At 38.3% G+C, this 18,767-nt stretch overlaps 1 protein-coding gene across 3 annotated transcripts in view; it reads left to right on the top strand.

Moving 5' to 3' along the window:
• Nucleotides 1-18,767, top strand: part of LOC139133398 (cytochrome P450 1A5-like) — a 60,073-nt gene that overhangs the window by 21,431 nt on the left and 19,875 nt on the right. Inside the window, exons 8-10 of one of the 3 annotated variants that reach the window (XM_070699963.1) lie at nt 5,975-6,214; nt 6,448-6,546; nt 7,040-10,759. The exons of the other annotated variants lie outside the window; for them this stretch is intronic. Coding sequence (XP_070556064.1) covers nt 5,975-6,214; nt 6,448-6,546; nt 7,040-7,314 — 614 coding nt within the window. The 3' untranslated portion in view covers nt 7,315-10,759. Of the gene's footprint in view, nt 1-5,974; nt 6,215-6,447; nt 6,547-7,039; nt 10,760-18,767 lie in introns of those variants that run through there. 3 annotated transcript variants of the gene reach the window in all.

Here is an 18,767-nt window from a genome sequence, read left to right as displayed (position 1 = left end):
AACCCGTCTGGGTCGCTACAGTCAGCCTCCATCTCAGCGTCACATTGCCTAGATCTGGAACTCACTACATTACTATCATTTCATGCGTCAATATCTCTGGCATCCAAATTCGATATGCAAGAACATCATCGTCGTCAGTAACTTCAAATACACCTTGATCTATATGCTTATATATCTTGTAAGGCTTATCTCTTGGGTTTATAACTCGAACTGTCACACATCAATTGTTTACAGTTACCAGTCCTTATGCAAAGCCAACGTCCAACTTAACATCATCGTGTGGTCGGGCTTCTACTGGGCACAGTTTCCATTGTCTATATCTATGTCTGTCATGAAAGTTGTCTGCTAACTGCCAGACTTTCTGAAGTATCTAAGGAGGTTACAGAACACGCTTTCTACAGTGGCAACTGTTAACTTTCAGTGAGGTATCACATTGTTCTACTGTGGCTTGTTGTTTAGTGAACATGATGTAAAATCTGATCAAACAGTCATACATGGAATTTGTGATAATATAAGCATCATAGAAAAATTTCTTACCGGGAATCTCGAAGTCGACTTCCATTCGTCGAATGATGTTGACATTGTTCCTATTGATGTTTTCTCACAAATGCCAGATGTATGCAACAGGGATTTATTCCTCAAATTAGGCAAACTTTGGCATAACTTTTCACTTACTATCGTAGTTCCTTCGCAACCAGTGTCCGCTTACATCTTGACATCATCATCACAAATTTTACCGTCTACATTTATGGTGAATTTTCCCGATAACATAAGTATTTTTGCATATACATCACATAATAAACAATAATATCTTAATTGACACAACATGTTATTTCTCATTTGACCATTGAACTTCCAAGGAACACGTTTAATCTTTACAAAGAATTGCACCATGTAAGAGATTGCATGTTACAATTTTGTCAACTGCCAGCAGTGCAATGTTTTTTTTTAAATTGAAATGGGAAATGGCTGTACAGTTTACCTCATAGTTTACCTTATAATTTTACAGAGAGCACTATCATTGTCAAGAAACGTATTACAGCCTAAGATTCAATATTTAACATAATATAGATATAAGTGCATAGCTATAACAAGTTTTGCAGGAATAATTGTTAATAGTTTACCCGTAGATTACCATGTGAAGTGAGTTTACATATTTGCCTTAAAGTCTAATGTCATATTATTTGTTCACATCGGAACTTTCAAACAGGCTATTATGTGAAGGTACATTTTAATTTAACTGAAAAACATTTACAAATGCCGACTAAGTATTGTATTTGGGGAAAAATTCATGGTCTTCTCATAGACTGTCATGTATAGTGATTCTACAGTTTAAGTAAAATTCAAAGAAAGAAAATTAAATGTACACACATGCAATTTCTCACCTACCCATTCCAGTGAAGTAAATATATCAGTCGTCAAACACATATAAATGTAAAGATAATGCTTGTTTTGTGAGGGGAACTATTAATTGTTTGCCAAACAGACTCCCATGTATTTTGATTTGATATATAAAATGGTGACCCTCCTCTTATAATTTTCGTCCAATACCTTACCAAGATTAGGGACAAGGGTAAGGAGTACAGGCAAATGCAGCTTCATTAACACAAAGGAATACCAGGCAAGCGCAAGTTTCGAAGCTCATTTGAAGTGACTCTTCTGTCATTTTTTATTAACAATATTATTATAATATTATTTAAATAAATGTGAATTTTCTTGTCATTCAAAAAGTCTCTATTCAAGTTAATGTCATATTCCAGGTGTTCCAATTAGCACTGTCGCAGAGGTGTCTAGTAATACCAAACATATCGTAGAAGGCGTGATTTCTAGGATTGGCGGGAACTGCAGTTGTAGTTTAATTTAAGGGCGAAACATTTGGCTCAATTGCTCGTTTAATCTAGTTCTAGCTCGTTATTGCTGATAACTGCTTGTTACTGGTCGTTATTGCTAATTACAGAATTTACAACCTTCCCTCTAGTGCAGTCTAGCGGGGCCCCAGCGATCGAGGCCTTCCATCAAACCACCCTACCATCGCCGTCATCTGGCACACATGATCTCTTCAATGGCATAAATCGAAATAAAATATAAACAGCCTCGTTGTTTGGTAATTCTTCATCATCCTGAAACCTCAACAGTCATGATAAATGTATGGTTTTAAATAAATTGGTCGAGTTTTTTAAAAAATGTCCTTCGTTTTCCGTGCCTGACAGATGAGCGATAACATGCAATATAATGCAACTTAAGTCCCTCTGGACCAGCACAGATCCAACACGACCTGTCGATCAATTAATTGTAATACAGATCGATTGTCCCTTTCTGCAGCCAGTTATTGATCAGTCTACTTGATGATCTTTAATATCAGCTGATATCAGCAGTCAGAACACTATCAAATGAACAAAGTATTAAATAGTAATACAGATTGGTTGTCCCTTTCTGTAGCCAGTTATTGATCAGTCTATTTAATGATCTTCAATATCAGCTGATATCAGCAGTCAGAAGATGACCGTTTGAGCTAGGAATCTAACTCTCTCTCCATTTTTTCACACTCCACATTTTGAAAGCCATGTGAGAAATGAAATTATTTCCTGTCATTCCAAGATGATGCCTCAATAGCTGAAGTCATCACGGTGTGCCAAGCTCCGACAGTTATTCAGAAAACTATCATTTCAAAAAATCAATTTTGAAAACTCTTTAGCATGATACTTTTTGGTATTGTGACAGTCAACTAGAAACTAAATTTTTCACTATTGGTTTAGATACATATTCGGTGTCTCTGCAATAACTGCGAATTTGATTGCCCAATTAAGTAACTGAAATTGGTGATACTGTTACTTCTTTCCCTTAGAAAGACATTCATTATAAGTGCTGATCGTCATTTTGTGACCTCAATAAATGTAAATGTCTGCAGCCCCGCTGTGCACACAGCACAGAATTGTCTATGCAACATCCATAAAAGTCAAACTTCCGAATTAGTATTCATTAAATTGCTATGAGAATTTCTTGTGAAATATTATACTAAGGCTTGTTATCATTTGGAATCTTCGTGAAAAATTAAATCGGCATCTCGTCAACTCAACCATGAACATGCAACAGACTGATTATATTTTTCCGGCTAATATTCGACTAAGACAAAAACTTTGCTGTTTTTTCATTCAAGTGCTTTCTTTTCCTCTTCTCGGTGGTTTCCTTACTTACGATTTCTCTCTTATCATTTGCAGACATAATTCCTTGCCCAGTTGAAGAGAGCAGATATTGAAAGCGTTTGTGTAGATGTCCGCTTCCCCTCCATCCTGCTGCTATACCCTAGCACTCCTGCCCGCCTTATTGATTCTAACCTACATAAGAAACTAGAAAACGCTTAAAATGTTTTACTATGTATGCAATGTATAACTGTCCACTTTGGGTTAAATACACATCACACATCAGAGCGTGATGACTCCAGCTATTGAAGCATCACCTTGGAATGACAGGAATAATTTCATTTTTCACATGGCTTTCGAATACATTTTCTGTCACAAATAGTGCAAAGCAAGGTGGGATCTTGTCACCTTAGCTATTTAAAATATATGTTGATGATTTGAGTTGTATTTTGTCAAAGACGAAAACTGGTTGTAACATTGGAGAAATTTGCATAAACCACCTAATGTATGCCGATGATATTTGTCTAATTAGTCCTTCTGTGAAAGGGACTCAGACGTTCGTCAATATTTGCAGTTGGTACGGCGACAGTCACGATATCATTTTCATAACAAGAAAACAAGTTGCATGTGTGTTATTTCCGAAGCCTCTAGAGTTCATTGCATTCCTCCTGTCTATCTTGGAGGAGTTAAATTGACTTTTGTTACAAAGATAAAGCATCTCTAGGTTACGACAAAAACAACACTACCTGCCCTAAAACACAATTAAACCATTAAAAACACACAACACTACTACCACTCGAACAGAAACTATGACCCCCAAAATAAATTCAAATGTGAAACCACATCAAGTTCAACTGGGAAAAAATAAATCAGAACTGTTTGGTGGCGCTCGATAAAAATGGGCATCATCTACACAAAAATGCACGGAAAAAAAGATTAGGCTAATTGGAAAAAAACAAAAGGGGATATCCCATAAGAAAAATAACAACATGCAAAATTACTTAGTTGAAGACGTCATTGTTCACGTACGTGTTGTTCTTTTATAGCAAGTCATAGTTGTTAACACTATCTCCACTTTTGATGCGTACTTTGATTACAGGTCCTCGGAGAGAATAGAGTCCTGTCCATAATTGGGTCTGTGATTAAAAATTCTGCGTTACAGATTGGGCTAAATTGCGGAGAATGCATTCCGTGGTGGTGAAAAGGTTAACTAATTTGGGCTGACACCATAATTGACAAGGTCATTAAATGAGTCAGTATTTAATCGACAGGATGTTGTCAAACGTTTTTAAATCCTATTATAACACTCATAGATTATTACCTGCACCACGTTTTGTAAAATTTGATGCAGTGCTTCTGGAAATTCACCCTAAAAATTTCATTATATATCAAAATCAACGATTAAATTAAACGATACTGCTAAGTGCCATTGAATTGTATTACAGCACTACTAGGTATGTACCAAAATTCATCAAATTGGATGCAGTATTTCTGGACATATCACTTCTAACTAGGAAAGTTCATTAAATATGCAAATTAAAATTTAATTAACGTGACACGGACAAACTCCTTTATTCACGATTAAGGCAATGTGAGTTCAACATCTGTACTAAGTTTCGTGAAATTTGATGAACTATTTTTGACATGTAGGCCTAATTACAAACAGAATCATGAAATATGCGAATCAGCAGGCAATTGACATCATACTTCTACATATCTTTGCAAGCCATCACAATACTGAAAGATCGAAATCTGCACCAAGTCTCATCAAATCTGATGCACTTTTTCTAGACATATAACAATAATTATAAAAATTCACCATATATGCAAATTTGCAATAAATTGACTCAACACTGACATATGTCACTCTGTGCTATTTGAACTCTGTGTGACAAGAGTCTTTACAAAGTTTAATCAAAGTCAACGCAGTTGCTCCAGAAACAGAACTCTTTTTTACGAAGTCACTTTCAATGACATAGTCCCCACTTGGTTATTTGGAAACAAAATGGCTGTCAAGCGGCCATATTTGATCGTATTACAAAACAAATCGACATGCATATGTATTGCATAGGGAATAAATCTTTTAACAAGTTTGAACGAAAACTCTCAAGGCATCTTAGATTTTTGCTTGAACTGGTAGACGAACTCACGCATAAAATGCACACACGCACAGACATGACCAAACATATAAGTCCCCCTGGAAGTTGTCCTTAGAGACTAATCAATACTAGTACCAAGTTTTGAAAATGGAGGTATAAGCGAGAACTCCATACAGTTTTGAAGATGTCACTGAATGGTAAAGAGGGCTTTCATCATGCCAACTCATCAGACAAATTACACACTAATTATCATTTAACTGTGAACATGCAGCTGCGAGTTCTCTGTACCTTATTGCACAGATATGGTAGCCGTTGCATCCGAGATAAACCTTTCTGCACCTTTCACAGTTATCCAAACATGAGTGTTCAGTCCCAGTGAAAAACATACTGTGTGAAAGGAAGTTATCTTATTTGCTTTGTCGTTATGATTTCAAGTTTCTATCACAGATAGACATCATTTTAGATTTGCTTAAGACTTTTCATTGATTGGCAAATTGTTGAAGTTGTGTGGGGTAGAATTACATGTTTACTAACTGACAAATTGTTTTACTCACGTTAGTACATTTAAAATAGTTAGGAAAGGCTAGGGAAAGACAAGAAAACGTTGGACAGGTCTCACTCATTATTTTACGAAACGAACACCTTACATCAATGCTCGTTTATATTACCAGCATTTCATTAATTTCTCTCTGAACATTGCAAGTCAGACATTTCAATATTATACTCTCATACCAGCCGGGGTCGACACAACAACTGAAACCTTGATTTGGTGTGTGGCGTACTTGGTCAGCTATCCCGATGTTCAGGCAAAAGTACAAAAAGAACTAGATGATGTCATCGGAAGAGATCGGTCACCATTGTTGTCCGACAAGGCTAACTTACCGTACTGCGAATCTATCATCCTCGAAGTAATGAGAATCAGAACTACTATGCCGCATAACGTACCACATGAAACCACGGAGAACACTGTTATTGGTAGGTCTTCTTTTCACCTTCTTGTAAACATTCGAAGCAAGTACATATATTGTGTACTAATTTCGAAGAGTAAACATAACTACTTCTATTAACGTTTCGCCTATCGGAGGTTGTACATACTAATGAGCTATTGCTTTCCGTTTAATAGCATGAGTGTTTTCTAGAACTTTGAAAAGTGCAGTCATTTTCATTTGTTACAAGAGGACTGAATACTGCCATATCCAATCCCATAGGTGGCTATAACATACCAAAAGGGACCCAAATATGGACTAACTTTCAGAATCTGCACATGGATGAGGAATACTGGAAGGAACCTGAGAAATTTCGCCCAGGTATGTTGAATCAAAATTTCTATATAGCAGTGTTTTTGACAAGGTCATTGTGTAGCAAATATGGATTGATAATGAGTGTGTTCTTCTGCCTTCCAAGTAAAAAAGCAACGTAACAACAAACTAATGTAGCACTTTAATGGATGTTTCTGCCTTTCAGAAATATAAATTGTTTTATAAAGTTTGACTGGATATGATACAAAATTACTGATGACAGTCGCAGAAGGAGATGTTGCGATCCAAGAGCAGTTAAAGGTCAAAGTATACAGTAGCCGAGATCATGGTCATTTGCATATGCTAATATGGTTAAGACAAAATTCACTTATAACCTGATCCCTTGATGGTAACATTCCATTGCATAACAATCATATGCTACCCTTTGGTTCATTTATTCGAGGCAGACTATACCTTGACTCACAAAATCATGAAAAATCGCTGATTTGTAGAAGTATAGTCTGTAAAGAAAGGTACAGATATGTTTATGTTTTCCCTACAGAACGATTCTTAGACGACGAAGGCCGTGTTGAGAAAAGACAAGAGAGCTACTTCCCTTTTTCGACTGGATGCCGTATGTGCGTAGGAGAGACTTTGACGAGGAATGAGATGTTTCTGATATTAACCTGTTTGTTTCAGCAGTTTACTTTATCACCGGTCAAAGGAAAAGGGACGCCAAGCCTGGAACCGACCTTTAGCAATCTTGTCACAAGATGTATGCCCTATGAAGTTGTCGCAAAGGAACGCATTTCTGGAAAAACTGACTCGCAGGCTTGAATTGGTGTGTTCTGAAACAAAATTATCCACCGCCGAACTAAATTGAAAATGATAAATGCGTGCACTCCGAATCAGTAGATATCACACATGAAAAAAACACGTGATGTTTTTCCGATATAATGTCACCAGTGTTTTTGTTTGCAAAATATGTAAAACTGTAACCCTCCCTAGTTCATTCAATAAGGGTAGCAGTACTAGTAGCCTAACAGACCAGTCTAATATTTTTTCTCGTAAATCGCTATTTCTACTATATTCTTTTCAAACCATTTTTCCAGTATTCAATGTTCTGTGATGAACCAGGCGACAACAGTTTATGCCAGCGAAATCCACCGCCAACACGAAAAAGGCAACACTTGCAGTACAGTGAAACACCGAATCCTCTAATTCACTTTGAATCACGGTAGCTTACAGAAATATCCAATACAGCTGAAAATGACAAAACAGCTCGTCTTTACAACAACACATGTAATCACCCTGCTATAGTATGGTTCTGCTCTCCTAATAATGAAATGGCAATTGTGTAGCAGGGTGATTTTGTACCTTGATTAGATTGCGAACGTAGTGGAGTGTAGCGATTTGTTTGGGGATGTAAGACGGTCACATTTTACTCGCCAGAGTGACACCAATCTTCTAGCAATGTTAACAAAATTAGTGTGGCAACTGTATTCAAGTCTAGAAAAATTTTGTGAAAATTTTAGAAGGGGTGTTGCGAATGTAGCGTAGTTTAGCAAGGTGTTTGGCGCTGTAAGATGGTCACTTTTTACTCGCAAGAGAGGACACCACCATTGTAGCGTACTTGACAATGTTTGGCGAAATGTAACCAAGTCTAAAAGTATTTTGTTAAAATTTGAGACGGGGTGTTGCGAACGTAGCTAAGTGTAGCGAGGTGTTGGGGTAGTAAAATGGTCACTTTTTACTCGCAAGAGAGACACCAATCTTGTAGCGTAGTTAACAACGTCTAGCGAAGTCTGGAAAAATTTTGTAAGAATATCAGAAAGGGGTGTTGCGAAGGTAGATAAGTGAAGCGAGGTGTTGGGGCTGTAATATAGTCACTTTTTACTCGTCAGAGAGGCACCATTCTTGTAGCATACTTAACAAACTTAGTGTAGCGAAGTGTAAACCAAGTCTAGAAAAATTTTGTGAAAATTTGAGAAGGGGTTGTTGCGCAGGTAACAAAGTGAAGCGAGGTGTTGAGGGCTGTACGATGGTCACTTTTTACTCGCCAGAGAGACACCAATCTTGTATCGTATTTAAGAACGTGTAGCGAAGTGTAGAAAAATGTTGTTAAAATATGAGAAGGGGGGTGATGCAAACGTAGCGTAGTTTAGCAAGGTGTTGGGTATGTAAGATGATCACTGTTTACTGCCCAGAGAGACATCAATCATGTAGTGCAGTAAACAATGTGTAGCGAAGTGTAACTGAGTCTAGAAAAATTTTGTGAAAATTTGAGAACAGGCTGTTACGAACGAGCGTAGTTTAGCAAGGTGTTGTGGGCTGTAAGATGGTCACTTTTTACTCGCTAGAGAGGACACCAACATTGTTGCGTATTTCAGAACGTTTTGCAAAGTGTAACCAAGTCTAAAACTATTTTGTGAAAATTTGACAAGGGGGTGTTGAGAACGCAGCGAGGTGTTTGGGAAGTAAAATTGTCACTTTTTACTCGCCAGAGAGACACCAATCTTGTAGCATGGTTAACAAACTTAGTGTAGCAAAGTGTAACCAACTGTAGAAAAAATTTGTGAAAATTTAAAAAGTGGGTGTTGCCCAGGTAGCGAAGTGTGGCGAGGTGTTGGGGGCTGTAAGATGGTCACTTTTTACTCGCCAGAGGGACACCAATCTTGTATCGTATTTAAGAACGTGTAGCGAAGTGTAGAAAAATTTTGTTAAAATTTGAGAAGGGGGGTGTTGCGAACGTAGCGAAGTGTAGCGAGGTGTTTTGGGCTCTAAGATGGTCACTTTTTACTCGCATGGGAGACACCAATCTTGTAGCGTAGTTAACAACGTCTAGCGAAGTCTGGAAAAATTTTGTAAAAAATTCAGAAAGGGGGTGTTACGAAGGTAGATAAGTATAGCGAGGTGTCTTAGGCTGTAAAATGGTCACTTTTACTCGTCATAGAGGCACCAATCTTGTAGCATAGTTAACAAACAGTGTAGCGAAGTGTAACCAACTCTAGAAAATTTTGTTAAAATTTGAGAAGGGGTCGTTGCGAACGTAGCGAAGTGTAGCGAGATGTTGGGCGCTGTAAGATGGTCATTTTTTACTCGTCAGAGAGACAACAATCTTGTAACATATTTAATAAACTTAGTGTAGCGAAGTTTAACCAAGTCTAGAAAAATTTTGTGAAAATTTGCGAAGGGGGTGGGGCGCAGGAAACAAAGTGTAGCGAGGTGTTTGGGCTGTAAGATGGGCACTTTTTACTCGCCAGAGAGACAACAATCTTGTAGCATAGTTAACAAACTTAGTGTAATCAAGTCTAGAAAAAAATGTGAAAATTTGAGAAGGGAGTGTGGCGCAGATAGCGAAGTGTAGCGAGGTGTCGGGGACTGTAAGATGGTCACTTTTTACTCGCCAGAGAGACACCAATCCTGTTTGCGTAGTTAAGAACGTGTAGTGTTGTTCAAAATGGCTAGCAAATTACTTGAACATATTTAACTTGGAACACTGTCACTTGTAGTGCCCTGTAGGCTCTTTAGAAAAGCTTTTTTGGATTATTAAACTAACGGAAAATTCCTCAAAACATCCTGCTTACTTGTTCGATCAAAACACTTGATCTGAGGTAAATTCTGTAACCTTCGTACGGTAGCGATTTAACCTTGCGAAGACATCAGAGGTGTTATTCAACGGCGATCTCTCAGAGTCTAAGCACTGTAAAGCTTACCGAGCACTCGCACATGCATAATTACAAACAAGTTAAAGTGTACTGTAGTTTTGATCTATGGCCGTTTTTCTGAGATATTAATGTATTGACTCAAGACATATGAAAATGAGTTCAAACAAGAAATGAATTACAAAAATTAAAAGCCAAAACTACCCGACCAAGATTTTTTACATTTTCCTATAATATAGTCTTACTGGGCCGCATATCTAAGTTGTTTCAGGAAAAGCCAAGCTGATCAATTGGTATAAAAATAAACATAGTAGGCGAGCGGCAGGCTCACCTATTTTTCAAACTTAATGTACCCAACTTACATAAGCCACATCACACATCCTTTGAAAGCTTATTATCTTTACTTCAAGAGAATTGACGATGTGGAGCTGCCAAGTAGGGCCATAACCCCCTAATTTGCAAATTCACATGGGTATCCAATTTGCATAATTATGATTTAAAATTAGGAAATTCATTGTTAACTGTTAAATGATAGGTGTTTGCATGTAGAATAGAAATATGAACTCCAGACGTGTATTCAAAATATTCTTATTAAATATTTTCAATTAGATTGTAAACATCTTGAGTCGTTTTTATATTTAAAATATTGTGTAGTAAATACGAATAATGCTCACGTTATGGAGATAAATATCTGAATTTGTTTTGCAATTGCTTGTTTGTTTATTAAGGATACACAGACTGGAACCTTTGCCCTTCTAATTCCCATACTTCGGAAGAAAAATAGTGCAGACCTTTGAGTTTTGATATCTGTATGGATGCTTGTTTAGTTTGAACTTTAACATCAAGAATTCTTATAAAGATGTTATTCTGCCTGAATCAAAATGCAGAGTGTTGTGAATAACGGCTGAAGCATTTGGTGGTAATATGAGGAGTTCTAAGGCTAATAGAAATCATAACAATAAGCTTGAATTTTGTCAAAAACACCACTGAGGGCGCTATTTTCATCGCTATCTCAAAATTTTCGTGGACTTGCCCACATGAAAAATTAATCAGTAGTCAAGCTGACATTGACCTAACACCTGCTAAGAGGATTCGTGCCGCTGAATGTTTTAAAATAGGAAAATCGAGCTCAGCGCTACTGTGGTGGCCTGTGGGAAATTAATTAGTGGTCTTGTGCCATATGTCCTAAGGCTGCATTTGTGATACACAGTGATATTAAACTTTTCAGTGAACCGTGCTAACTTATATGCTGTATTGGTATTGTATGTAGTTTTTCTGTATTGGAAACAGCATTTGATATTATCTATTACCGTAAATGAGAGAGAGAGAGAGAGAGAGAGAGAGAGAGGGAGAGAGAGAGAGAGAGATTTTGCCTGACTATGATTCCCTGTACATGTACTTTCAATCGTGCTTAAAATGATAATTCACGCCAAGTCCTCTGTGCAATAGTGAACTACGCGTGTTCATCGGGCCCAAGCCCGGCAGCTACAGCCACTCGCTTATGCTAGCCGACATGCACAGTAATATTGAATAATCAAGTCATTTAATAGATATTCTACACACTAAACATAATTTTGCAGTGTGTTCACCGGGCCCTTGAAAGGCAGCCACGCATAGCCACTTGGTAATGCTGGTCAACGTGTAGGCCTACATTAATACCATGTACCGTGATTCTTTTATTTAATAATCATGTTGTATAGACATTCTCTTTATTAAATACGATTATTATCCAAGAAATATGCCAAAAGCGCCTGTGGCAGGCTTATAAATTGGAATGCTTACATCTGTTTGGGCAATGATTGTAGCTAACTTGAGATATCTATCTCGACGGCGACTATACCTGCTTTTAAATACACTGTTATTCTGCGTTAGACATGACCAGTACGCACGAACCCGGATAGTCCTGTGTGCAGGTCTGTTTGTTCTCGGCGTTATACGGCCTCCACCACAGCACTGCAACGGTCTATGGAGATAACTGGGGACTCTGCAGCGAGATTCATGATAGAGATCTTCGTGGGTAAACAACTTGTCGAGTATGATATGTTTCAGAAAACGAGCGGTTTTGGACGTTAGGAGAAGTTAATCGCATCTTTTCTGGGGTCGGTTAGGAGGTAAAGGTAGGCAGGGAAAGGGCTTTGCCCCGATAGAGCAGAATGTCGGCCAACAAGACCGTGTTTTCGTTGCGGTCAGGATCTGGGCCGCAGAGTCCCCAGTTATCTCCATAGACCGTTGCAGGGCTGTGGTTGAGGCCGTATAACGCCGGAAGCACACAGACCTGTACGCAGGGCTAGAACCAGGAGTATATCATATGGATGCAATGGCGAAATACGCCCTCTACGGTTACGTCTCTTGTCCTAGCTGATTATAGTAAATCGTGAAAATCACGAACTCTTGGCACGCATAATTACGAAGTTATGTATTCGAATTAACGTGAAACGTGGCTTTTATTCTATTGATAGTATTGTTAGACAAAGGAAAAAGGGAAATGATTTTACTCAAAAGTAGACATGAACAGATAACACTCACATAGACACACTAGCATAGTATTTAGTATAGACGCCATCGACAAAGATACGACTTTTCTTACGCATCAAGGTGTGCCTTTTGGTTATTCCAAACGCAGCCTGGAGGGATCCGGACTGTTGTCCCCGGTGGTGTCACTGTCGGGAGAAATGGGTATCCATGCGTATTCTCAAAATCACGGGGAAGGGAGTCTTTTTTATTCTTTGTTACGGGTCCGTGGAATCAAGAAAAGGGGGAACTTTTCTAAAAACCTCGCATAAGAAAATTTTGAAATATCCCGAGAAATATCTACCAGACACTCAAACTTCACCAAAAGTTGCATCGTGCGTTTCCCATGCTTTGATCATGTTTAAAACTGTGATTCGAAATCCCGTTCAGGACTCACCCTGCGATACAATCCCTGTTCCCCGTAAATAGTTCGGTGTTTGTGTGTGTTTAAAATTTTATGAATTTGACACTCTTGTTCCAAAGTTAACAGTCTCTTTCAGACTCTGATGTGTTAATATATATGAAAACAATATCATAATACAGCATTGACCTGACTCAAATATTACTCTCCCTCTCCTGGATTTGTAAGTAAGGGCATAGGGGGGCTGCATAAAATGTCCATCCTTATGCAGGGGCAGGGGCAGGGGTAGGAGTGTCTTGGAATCAACACAGGGTTCTTCTTGCTATGGTTTTCCTTTGACGGTCTTACGCTAAGAACACGATTGGAACTAATTTGGGATAATTGGATGGTGAAGTAATGTCTTTAAAATCTTCAAATGTTATTTCATCTGCTTTTCTTTTTACGTTACACACTTGTTTTTATGAGTGATTTGTAATATTTAGACATTAAGCTATGAGGCAACTAAAACTTTTGAGAAATTTGAAAAATTTTGAAAATCCAATTTTGCCAAACTAGTTCCAATTGTGTTTAAGTTTTGTCACTGTGTTGCGTCTATTATCTGATGCGTTTGATTGCCTAATTCGCCAAAGCAAGCAAGGCTAAATTACTAATCTGTGGACGCTGTAACCAGCTTATCACCGAATTAACGACGTTGACAAAGTCAACAACGAACGCACCTGCAAGGTATAACGAAGGAAAGGGGAGAAACTCTCAAAAGCCGTGTCCACAGAAACCTACTTTATGATAAACACTTCCCAATTTTACGAACGCCAGCAATTTTGTAACATTTTGAGAAGGGGACAATTTATGGGCTCGTCTGTTGCTCCTTTGGGTTGCAGAACGCTGTTCGAAACCGTTGAGTCAGTGTCCTGATGTGGTCCGTCATACAGGAAGCCGGAACTAGAAACCTTTGACTTTCAGAATCTCTGATTTTAGCTCACATGATCAATACGGGTAAACAAAGTAACCAAGATGCTTTGGGATATGTGGTTCGAGGGTCAAGCACAGCGCTGTTTATAAACACAGACATGACAATATATGCGCTTTCAAGTTGACGACGGCCAGTCAACATTTGAGTGGAGAAACTCACCGCTTGTTGCATAAAAAACCACTCTTTCAGCTCCATGATATGACCAATAAATATCCGAAGTAAATGTCATTCGTTTCTGCAAGACGTGGCCCATGCATAATGCGAACAGTTGGCGAGATGTTTTGTAAAACTGTGAAGACACGAAAGAAGCACAGCTGTACCAAACCAGGTCGATTTATGCGTTGGGGAGGTATGGTCTTGGGGAGATAATGTCTAAATCTTTTTGAACGATAGGCGATAGCAAAGACGATAAATATGTCAGTTGAATAAAACAAAAAAAATTGGGTATTATATCTTTTTTATGTCAGGTTTTGAACCCGCCTGAAACCCTAAATGACAATATAATAACTATCTGTAAACAATATTGTTATGTAGGTCATTGCCCCCACACTCATCATGACCTGAGTTCAATTAGTCTAGAACATTCTCAAGGTCACTGCCCTTAATGACCTCACAACCTTGAATTCAATTAGTCATGTTTTGAATGTTCTAGAAATTTAATTAGTTGTGTAAGAGAGATAATTTTAGAACAGTAATTAGCATGTCAATAAAAGTTCTAGATTGTTCTTATATGCATGTGTATAAAAGGGACGTGCACAGCTTCCAGTCAGACTTTTGGGATCGTGTCTCTTGTGTGTTACTAAACTCCAGCAGTAGTCATTCTCAAGACTTTTCAAGACCTTCACTGTCAACGTTGGATTTATACTGTGGACTTTGTGCAGCTTCAAGCCTGCAAGCCAAAGGACTGTTCATTCATCCGACTGACTGTTACAACTCTGAGACTGGAGCTTTGCCGTCCCAGCTGAGATAAGTAGTCTGTACACTTTTAAAGCTTGTACTCTATCCCTAACTTAGCAATTAGTTTTATTTTCGTAATAAATTTTGTATAAAACGTTAACTGCTGAGTTCACCCTTTTGTTCGTTTTCTCTGCACGTAACAAATTGGGGGCTCGTCCGGGAGACGAATATTTTGAGCCGTTTGACAACATTTTGTCTGCCTTTTCAAAACTACTGTATACTATGAACTCAGCGAAATTCAATCATGGCGGAATTCAAGCCAGACGAATTTATGGATGACCTTGATCAGGACGCATTTGATTCCCTCAAAAAAGACAACCTCATTGCACTGGCCAATTTCCTTAAAGTAGATGTCAAAAGATCTATGCGCAAGCGGGAAATACAGTACCACATTGCAAAACATTTAGTTAATTTAGGCCAATTTGAGGAATCCACCTTGAAAGATTATGAGCCCGAGTCTACCTTTGAACTAAGAAAATTAGAATTAGAAATTCAGACAGATTTGGAGCTTAAAAATTGGCATTAGAAAAAGAAAAAATACAAATGCAATTACAAATGGAAGAAAGACAGAGAGAGAAAGATAGGCAGGAAAGATTAGAAATGGAAGAAAGACAGAAAGAGAGGGAATTGGAAATGAAAGAAAAAGAATTGCAAATGGAAGAAAGACAAAGGGAGAAAGAAAGAGAGGAAAAAGAAAAGAAAAGAGAATTAGCAGAACACCGACTGCAGTTAGAAATGAGACGTTTAGAGCTTAGAAAGTCAGGAAAATTCTTCCCTTCAGACAATTTTGACATCACTAAGCATTTCAGGTTAGTTCCCCTTTCCAAGAAAAGGATGTTGATAAATATTTCCTTCATTTTGAGAAAATTGCTCAGAGTCTGGATTGGCCTAAGGAGTCCTGGTCTATGCTTTTGCAGAGTGCTTTGGTGGGTAAAGCCAGAGAAATTTACATTCAGTTGTCAGTAGAGCAGGCTTCAGATTATGATTCTGTGAAGGAATTAATTCTCAAGGGCTACGAGTTGGTGCCTGAAGCTTACCGTCAGAAATTTAGGGATTGTGAGAAGGTGAAGGATCAAACTTATGTTGAATTTGCTCGAACAAAAGAACAACTGTTTGATCGTTGGTGTTCTTCTGAAAAGGTCAGTCAGAATTATGACAAATTACGACAGCTTGTTTTGATTGAGGAATTTAAAAGGTGCATCCGGAGTGACATCAAGACGTTTATCAGTGAACAAAAGGCAGATACATTGGAGGTTGCTGCACGTTTGGCCGATGATTATTCATTGACACACAAATCTTCATTTCTCAGCAAACCATCCCAGTCCTTTTCATACAGAAACAATGCAGGTAAATTTAACTCCTCCTTTTCATCCAAGAATTTCTCAAAGGAGAGTAGGAAATCAAATGACAACAGTTCACAGAATCCAAGTAACACTCCCACGTCATCAGATCCCAAGTCTCAATCTCCTTCTGACAAACAGTTTGGTACACTTTCTTGTAATTATTGTAAGAAAGACGGCCATTTAATGTCAGAGTGTTTCAAATTGAAAAGAAAACGTGAAGGTCAAAGTGGTCAAAGTGGATCTAAGCCAACCGGCTTTATTTCTTCATCAACTCAATTAGAGTCTAATAATGTGTGCATAACATTTTCTGAGGTTAAACCCCTCTTATCCCCAATTAATGAGGTCAAGGTCAATTCTTCTCAAGATAGCATTATGGGTATTTTCGAGCCATTTATTCATAATGGTTTTATATCACTTTCTAGTGATTTCTCTTCCGCTACCCCTGTCAAAATTTTAAGAGATACCGGGGCTTCCCAGTCTCTTTTGTTGGCAGATACCCTGCCGTTTTCTGAAAAGTCATTTTCAGGTTCTAAAGTTCTTATTAAGGGGGTAGATTGCAATGACTTTATTCCTGTTCCTCTCCATAATGTCTATTTGTCTTCGGACTTTGTTTCTGGACCTGTGACTTTAGGTATTAGGCCTTTTTTGCCTTTTGAAGGGATTCACCTTCTTCTTGGAAACGACCTTGCTGGGGACAAGGTCATTACTAATCCACTTGTGACTGATAATCCTAGTTTAGATCAGGATCCAGAGCCAATTGAACAAGAGATACCCGATTTATTTCCTTCATGTGCCATTACTCGAGCCATGTCAAAGAAATCTTCCGAGAATCAAAATACTCTCAAAAATAATGTCACAGATGTTGACTTAAATGACACCTTTCTCAGTCAGCTGTTTGACACGGATCATCCCGTTATCCCTCGTGGATTTGAAACTTCCAGTAAAACTTCTGCTGACCAAAGTCAGATATTTTCTAGATCAAATCTCATTGCAGAACAACACAAAGACCCAGATATTTTGTCTTTGTTTGACAGGGTAGATGATGAAGGTAAAACTTCAGATAGCTCTGTTTCCTATTATACAAAATCTGGTATTCTCATGCGTAAATGGAGACCTCCAGATGTTTTGGTTGATGACGATTGGGCTATAAAACATCAATTGTGGTTCCAAAGCCCTACCATGCTGAAATATTGCGCCTGGCCCATGAAACCCCCTGGGCTGGTCACTTAGGAGTCAGGAAAACTTATCATAAAATTCTCAGTCACTTTTATTGGCCTAATCTCAGGCAGGATGTAGCACATTTCTGTAAAACTTGTCACACATGTCAAATGGTAGGAAAGCCAAATCAGACCATTCCAAAGGCCCCTTTACAGCCAATTCCTGCATTTCAAGAACCATTTAGTAGGATACTAATAGACTGTGTTGGGCCCCTACCAAAAACAAGATCAGGAAATGAGTACATGCTGACAATAATGTGTACATCAACTCGGTTCCCAGAAGCCATACCACTGAGAAATATAAAGACAAAGACTATAGTGAAAGCTTTAGTCAAATTTTTCACTTTATTTGGCCTCCCTAAATGTGTCCAGTCCGATCAAGGCTCCAACTTTATGTCTGGAATTTTTCAACAAGTAATGGATCAGCTAGGCATTAAACAGTATAGGTCATCCACCTATCATCCAGAAAGTCAGGGTGCTCTTGAGCGATTTCATCAAACTTTGAAAAACATGATTAGGACCTACTGTTTTGACACAGAGAAGCAGTGGGATGAAGGAATTCATTTTCTGCTCTTTGCTGTTAGAGAGTCAATTCAACAGTCTCTTGGTGTTAGCCCATTTGAGCTTGTTTTTGGACATACAGTCCGTGGCCCACTTAAGCTTGTTAAAGAGAAATTCCTATCAGACGATGATGATTGTCTGAATATTTTGCAATATGTGTCAGATTTTCGTACAAAACTCTCTAAAGCATGTGAATTAGCCAGAGAAAATCTTGAGTCATCTCAGCAGTCAATGAAAACCAGATATGATAAAAACACCTCAAAACGGAAGTTTGAACCAGGTCAAAAAGTTCTTGTTCTACTTCCAATTCCTGGCAAACCACTCCATGCTCGTTACTTTGGGCCATACCTAATTGATAAGAAATTAAGTGATTTAAATTACATCATAATAACACCTGACAGGCGAAAACAAAAACAGCTATGTCGCATAAATATGCTTAAGCCATATTTGGATAGGGATAATCCTACTATAACTCAGCCTGTCAGTGCAGTCATTTCAAACCATTATGAGGATAGTGATACTGAAACTGACTTGAGTGAAAATACTCTAAACTCAAAGCTGGGCTCGGTCAAGCTTCAGAACTCAGAAATCCTGGAGAAGCTGGAATCTACAAAGTTGGCACACCTCCAGCCAGAACAACAACAACAGGTGAAAGAACTGCTCCATGAATATAAACACCTGTTTAAAGATGTTCCAACGAGGACA

Source organism: Ptychodera flava, chromosome 5 (assembly GCF_041260155.1).
Source record: "Ptychodera flava strain L36383 chromosome 5, AS_Pfla_20210202, whole genome shotgun sequence".
Classification (NCBI taxonomy): Eukaryota; Metazoa; Hemichordata; class Enteropneusta; family Ptychoderidae; genus Ptychodera; species Ptychodera flava.
The sequence above is the reverse complement of the archived record's forward strand: the minus strand, read 5'-3'. Positions and strand labels throughout refer to the sequence as shown.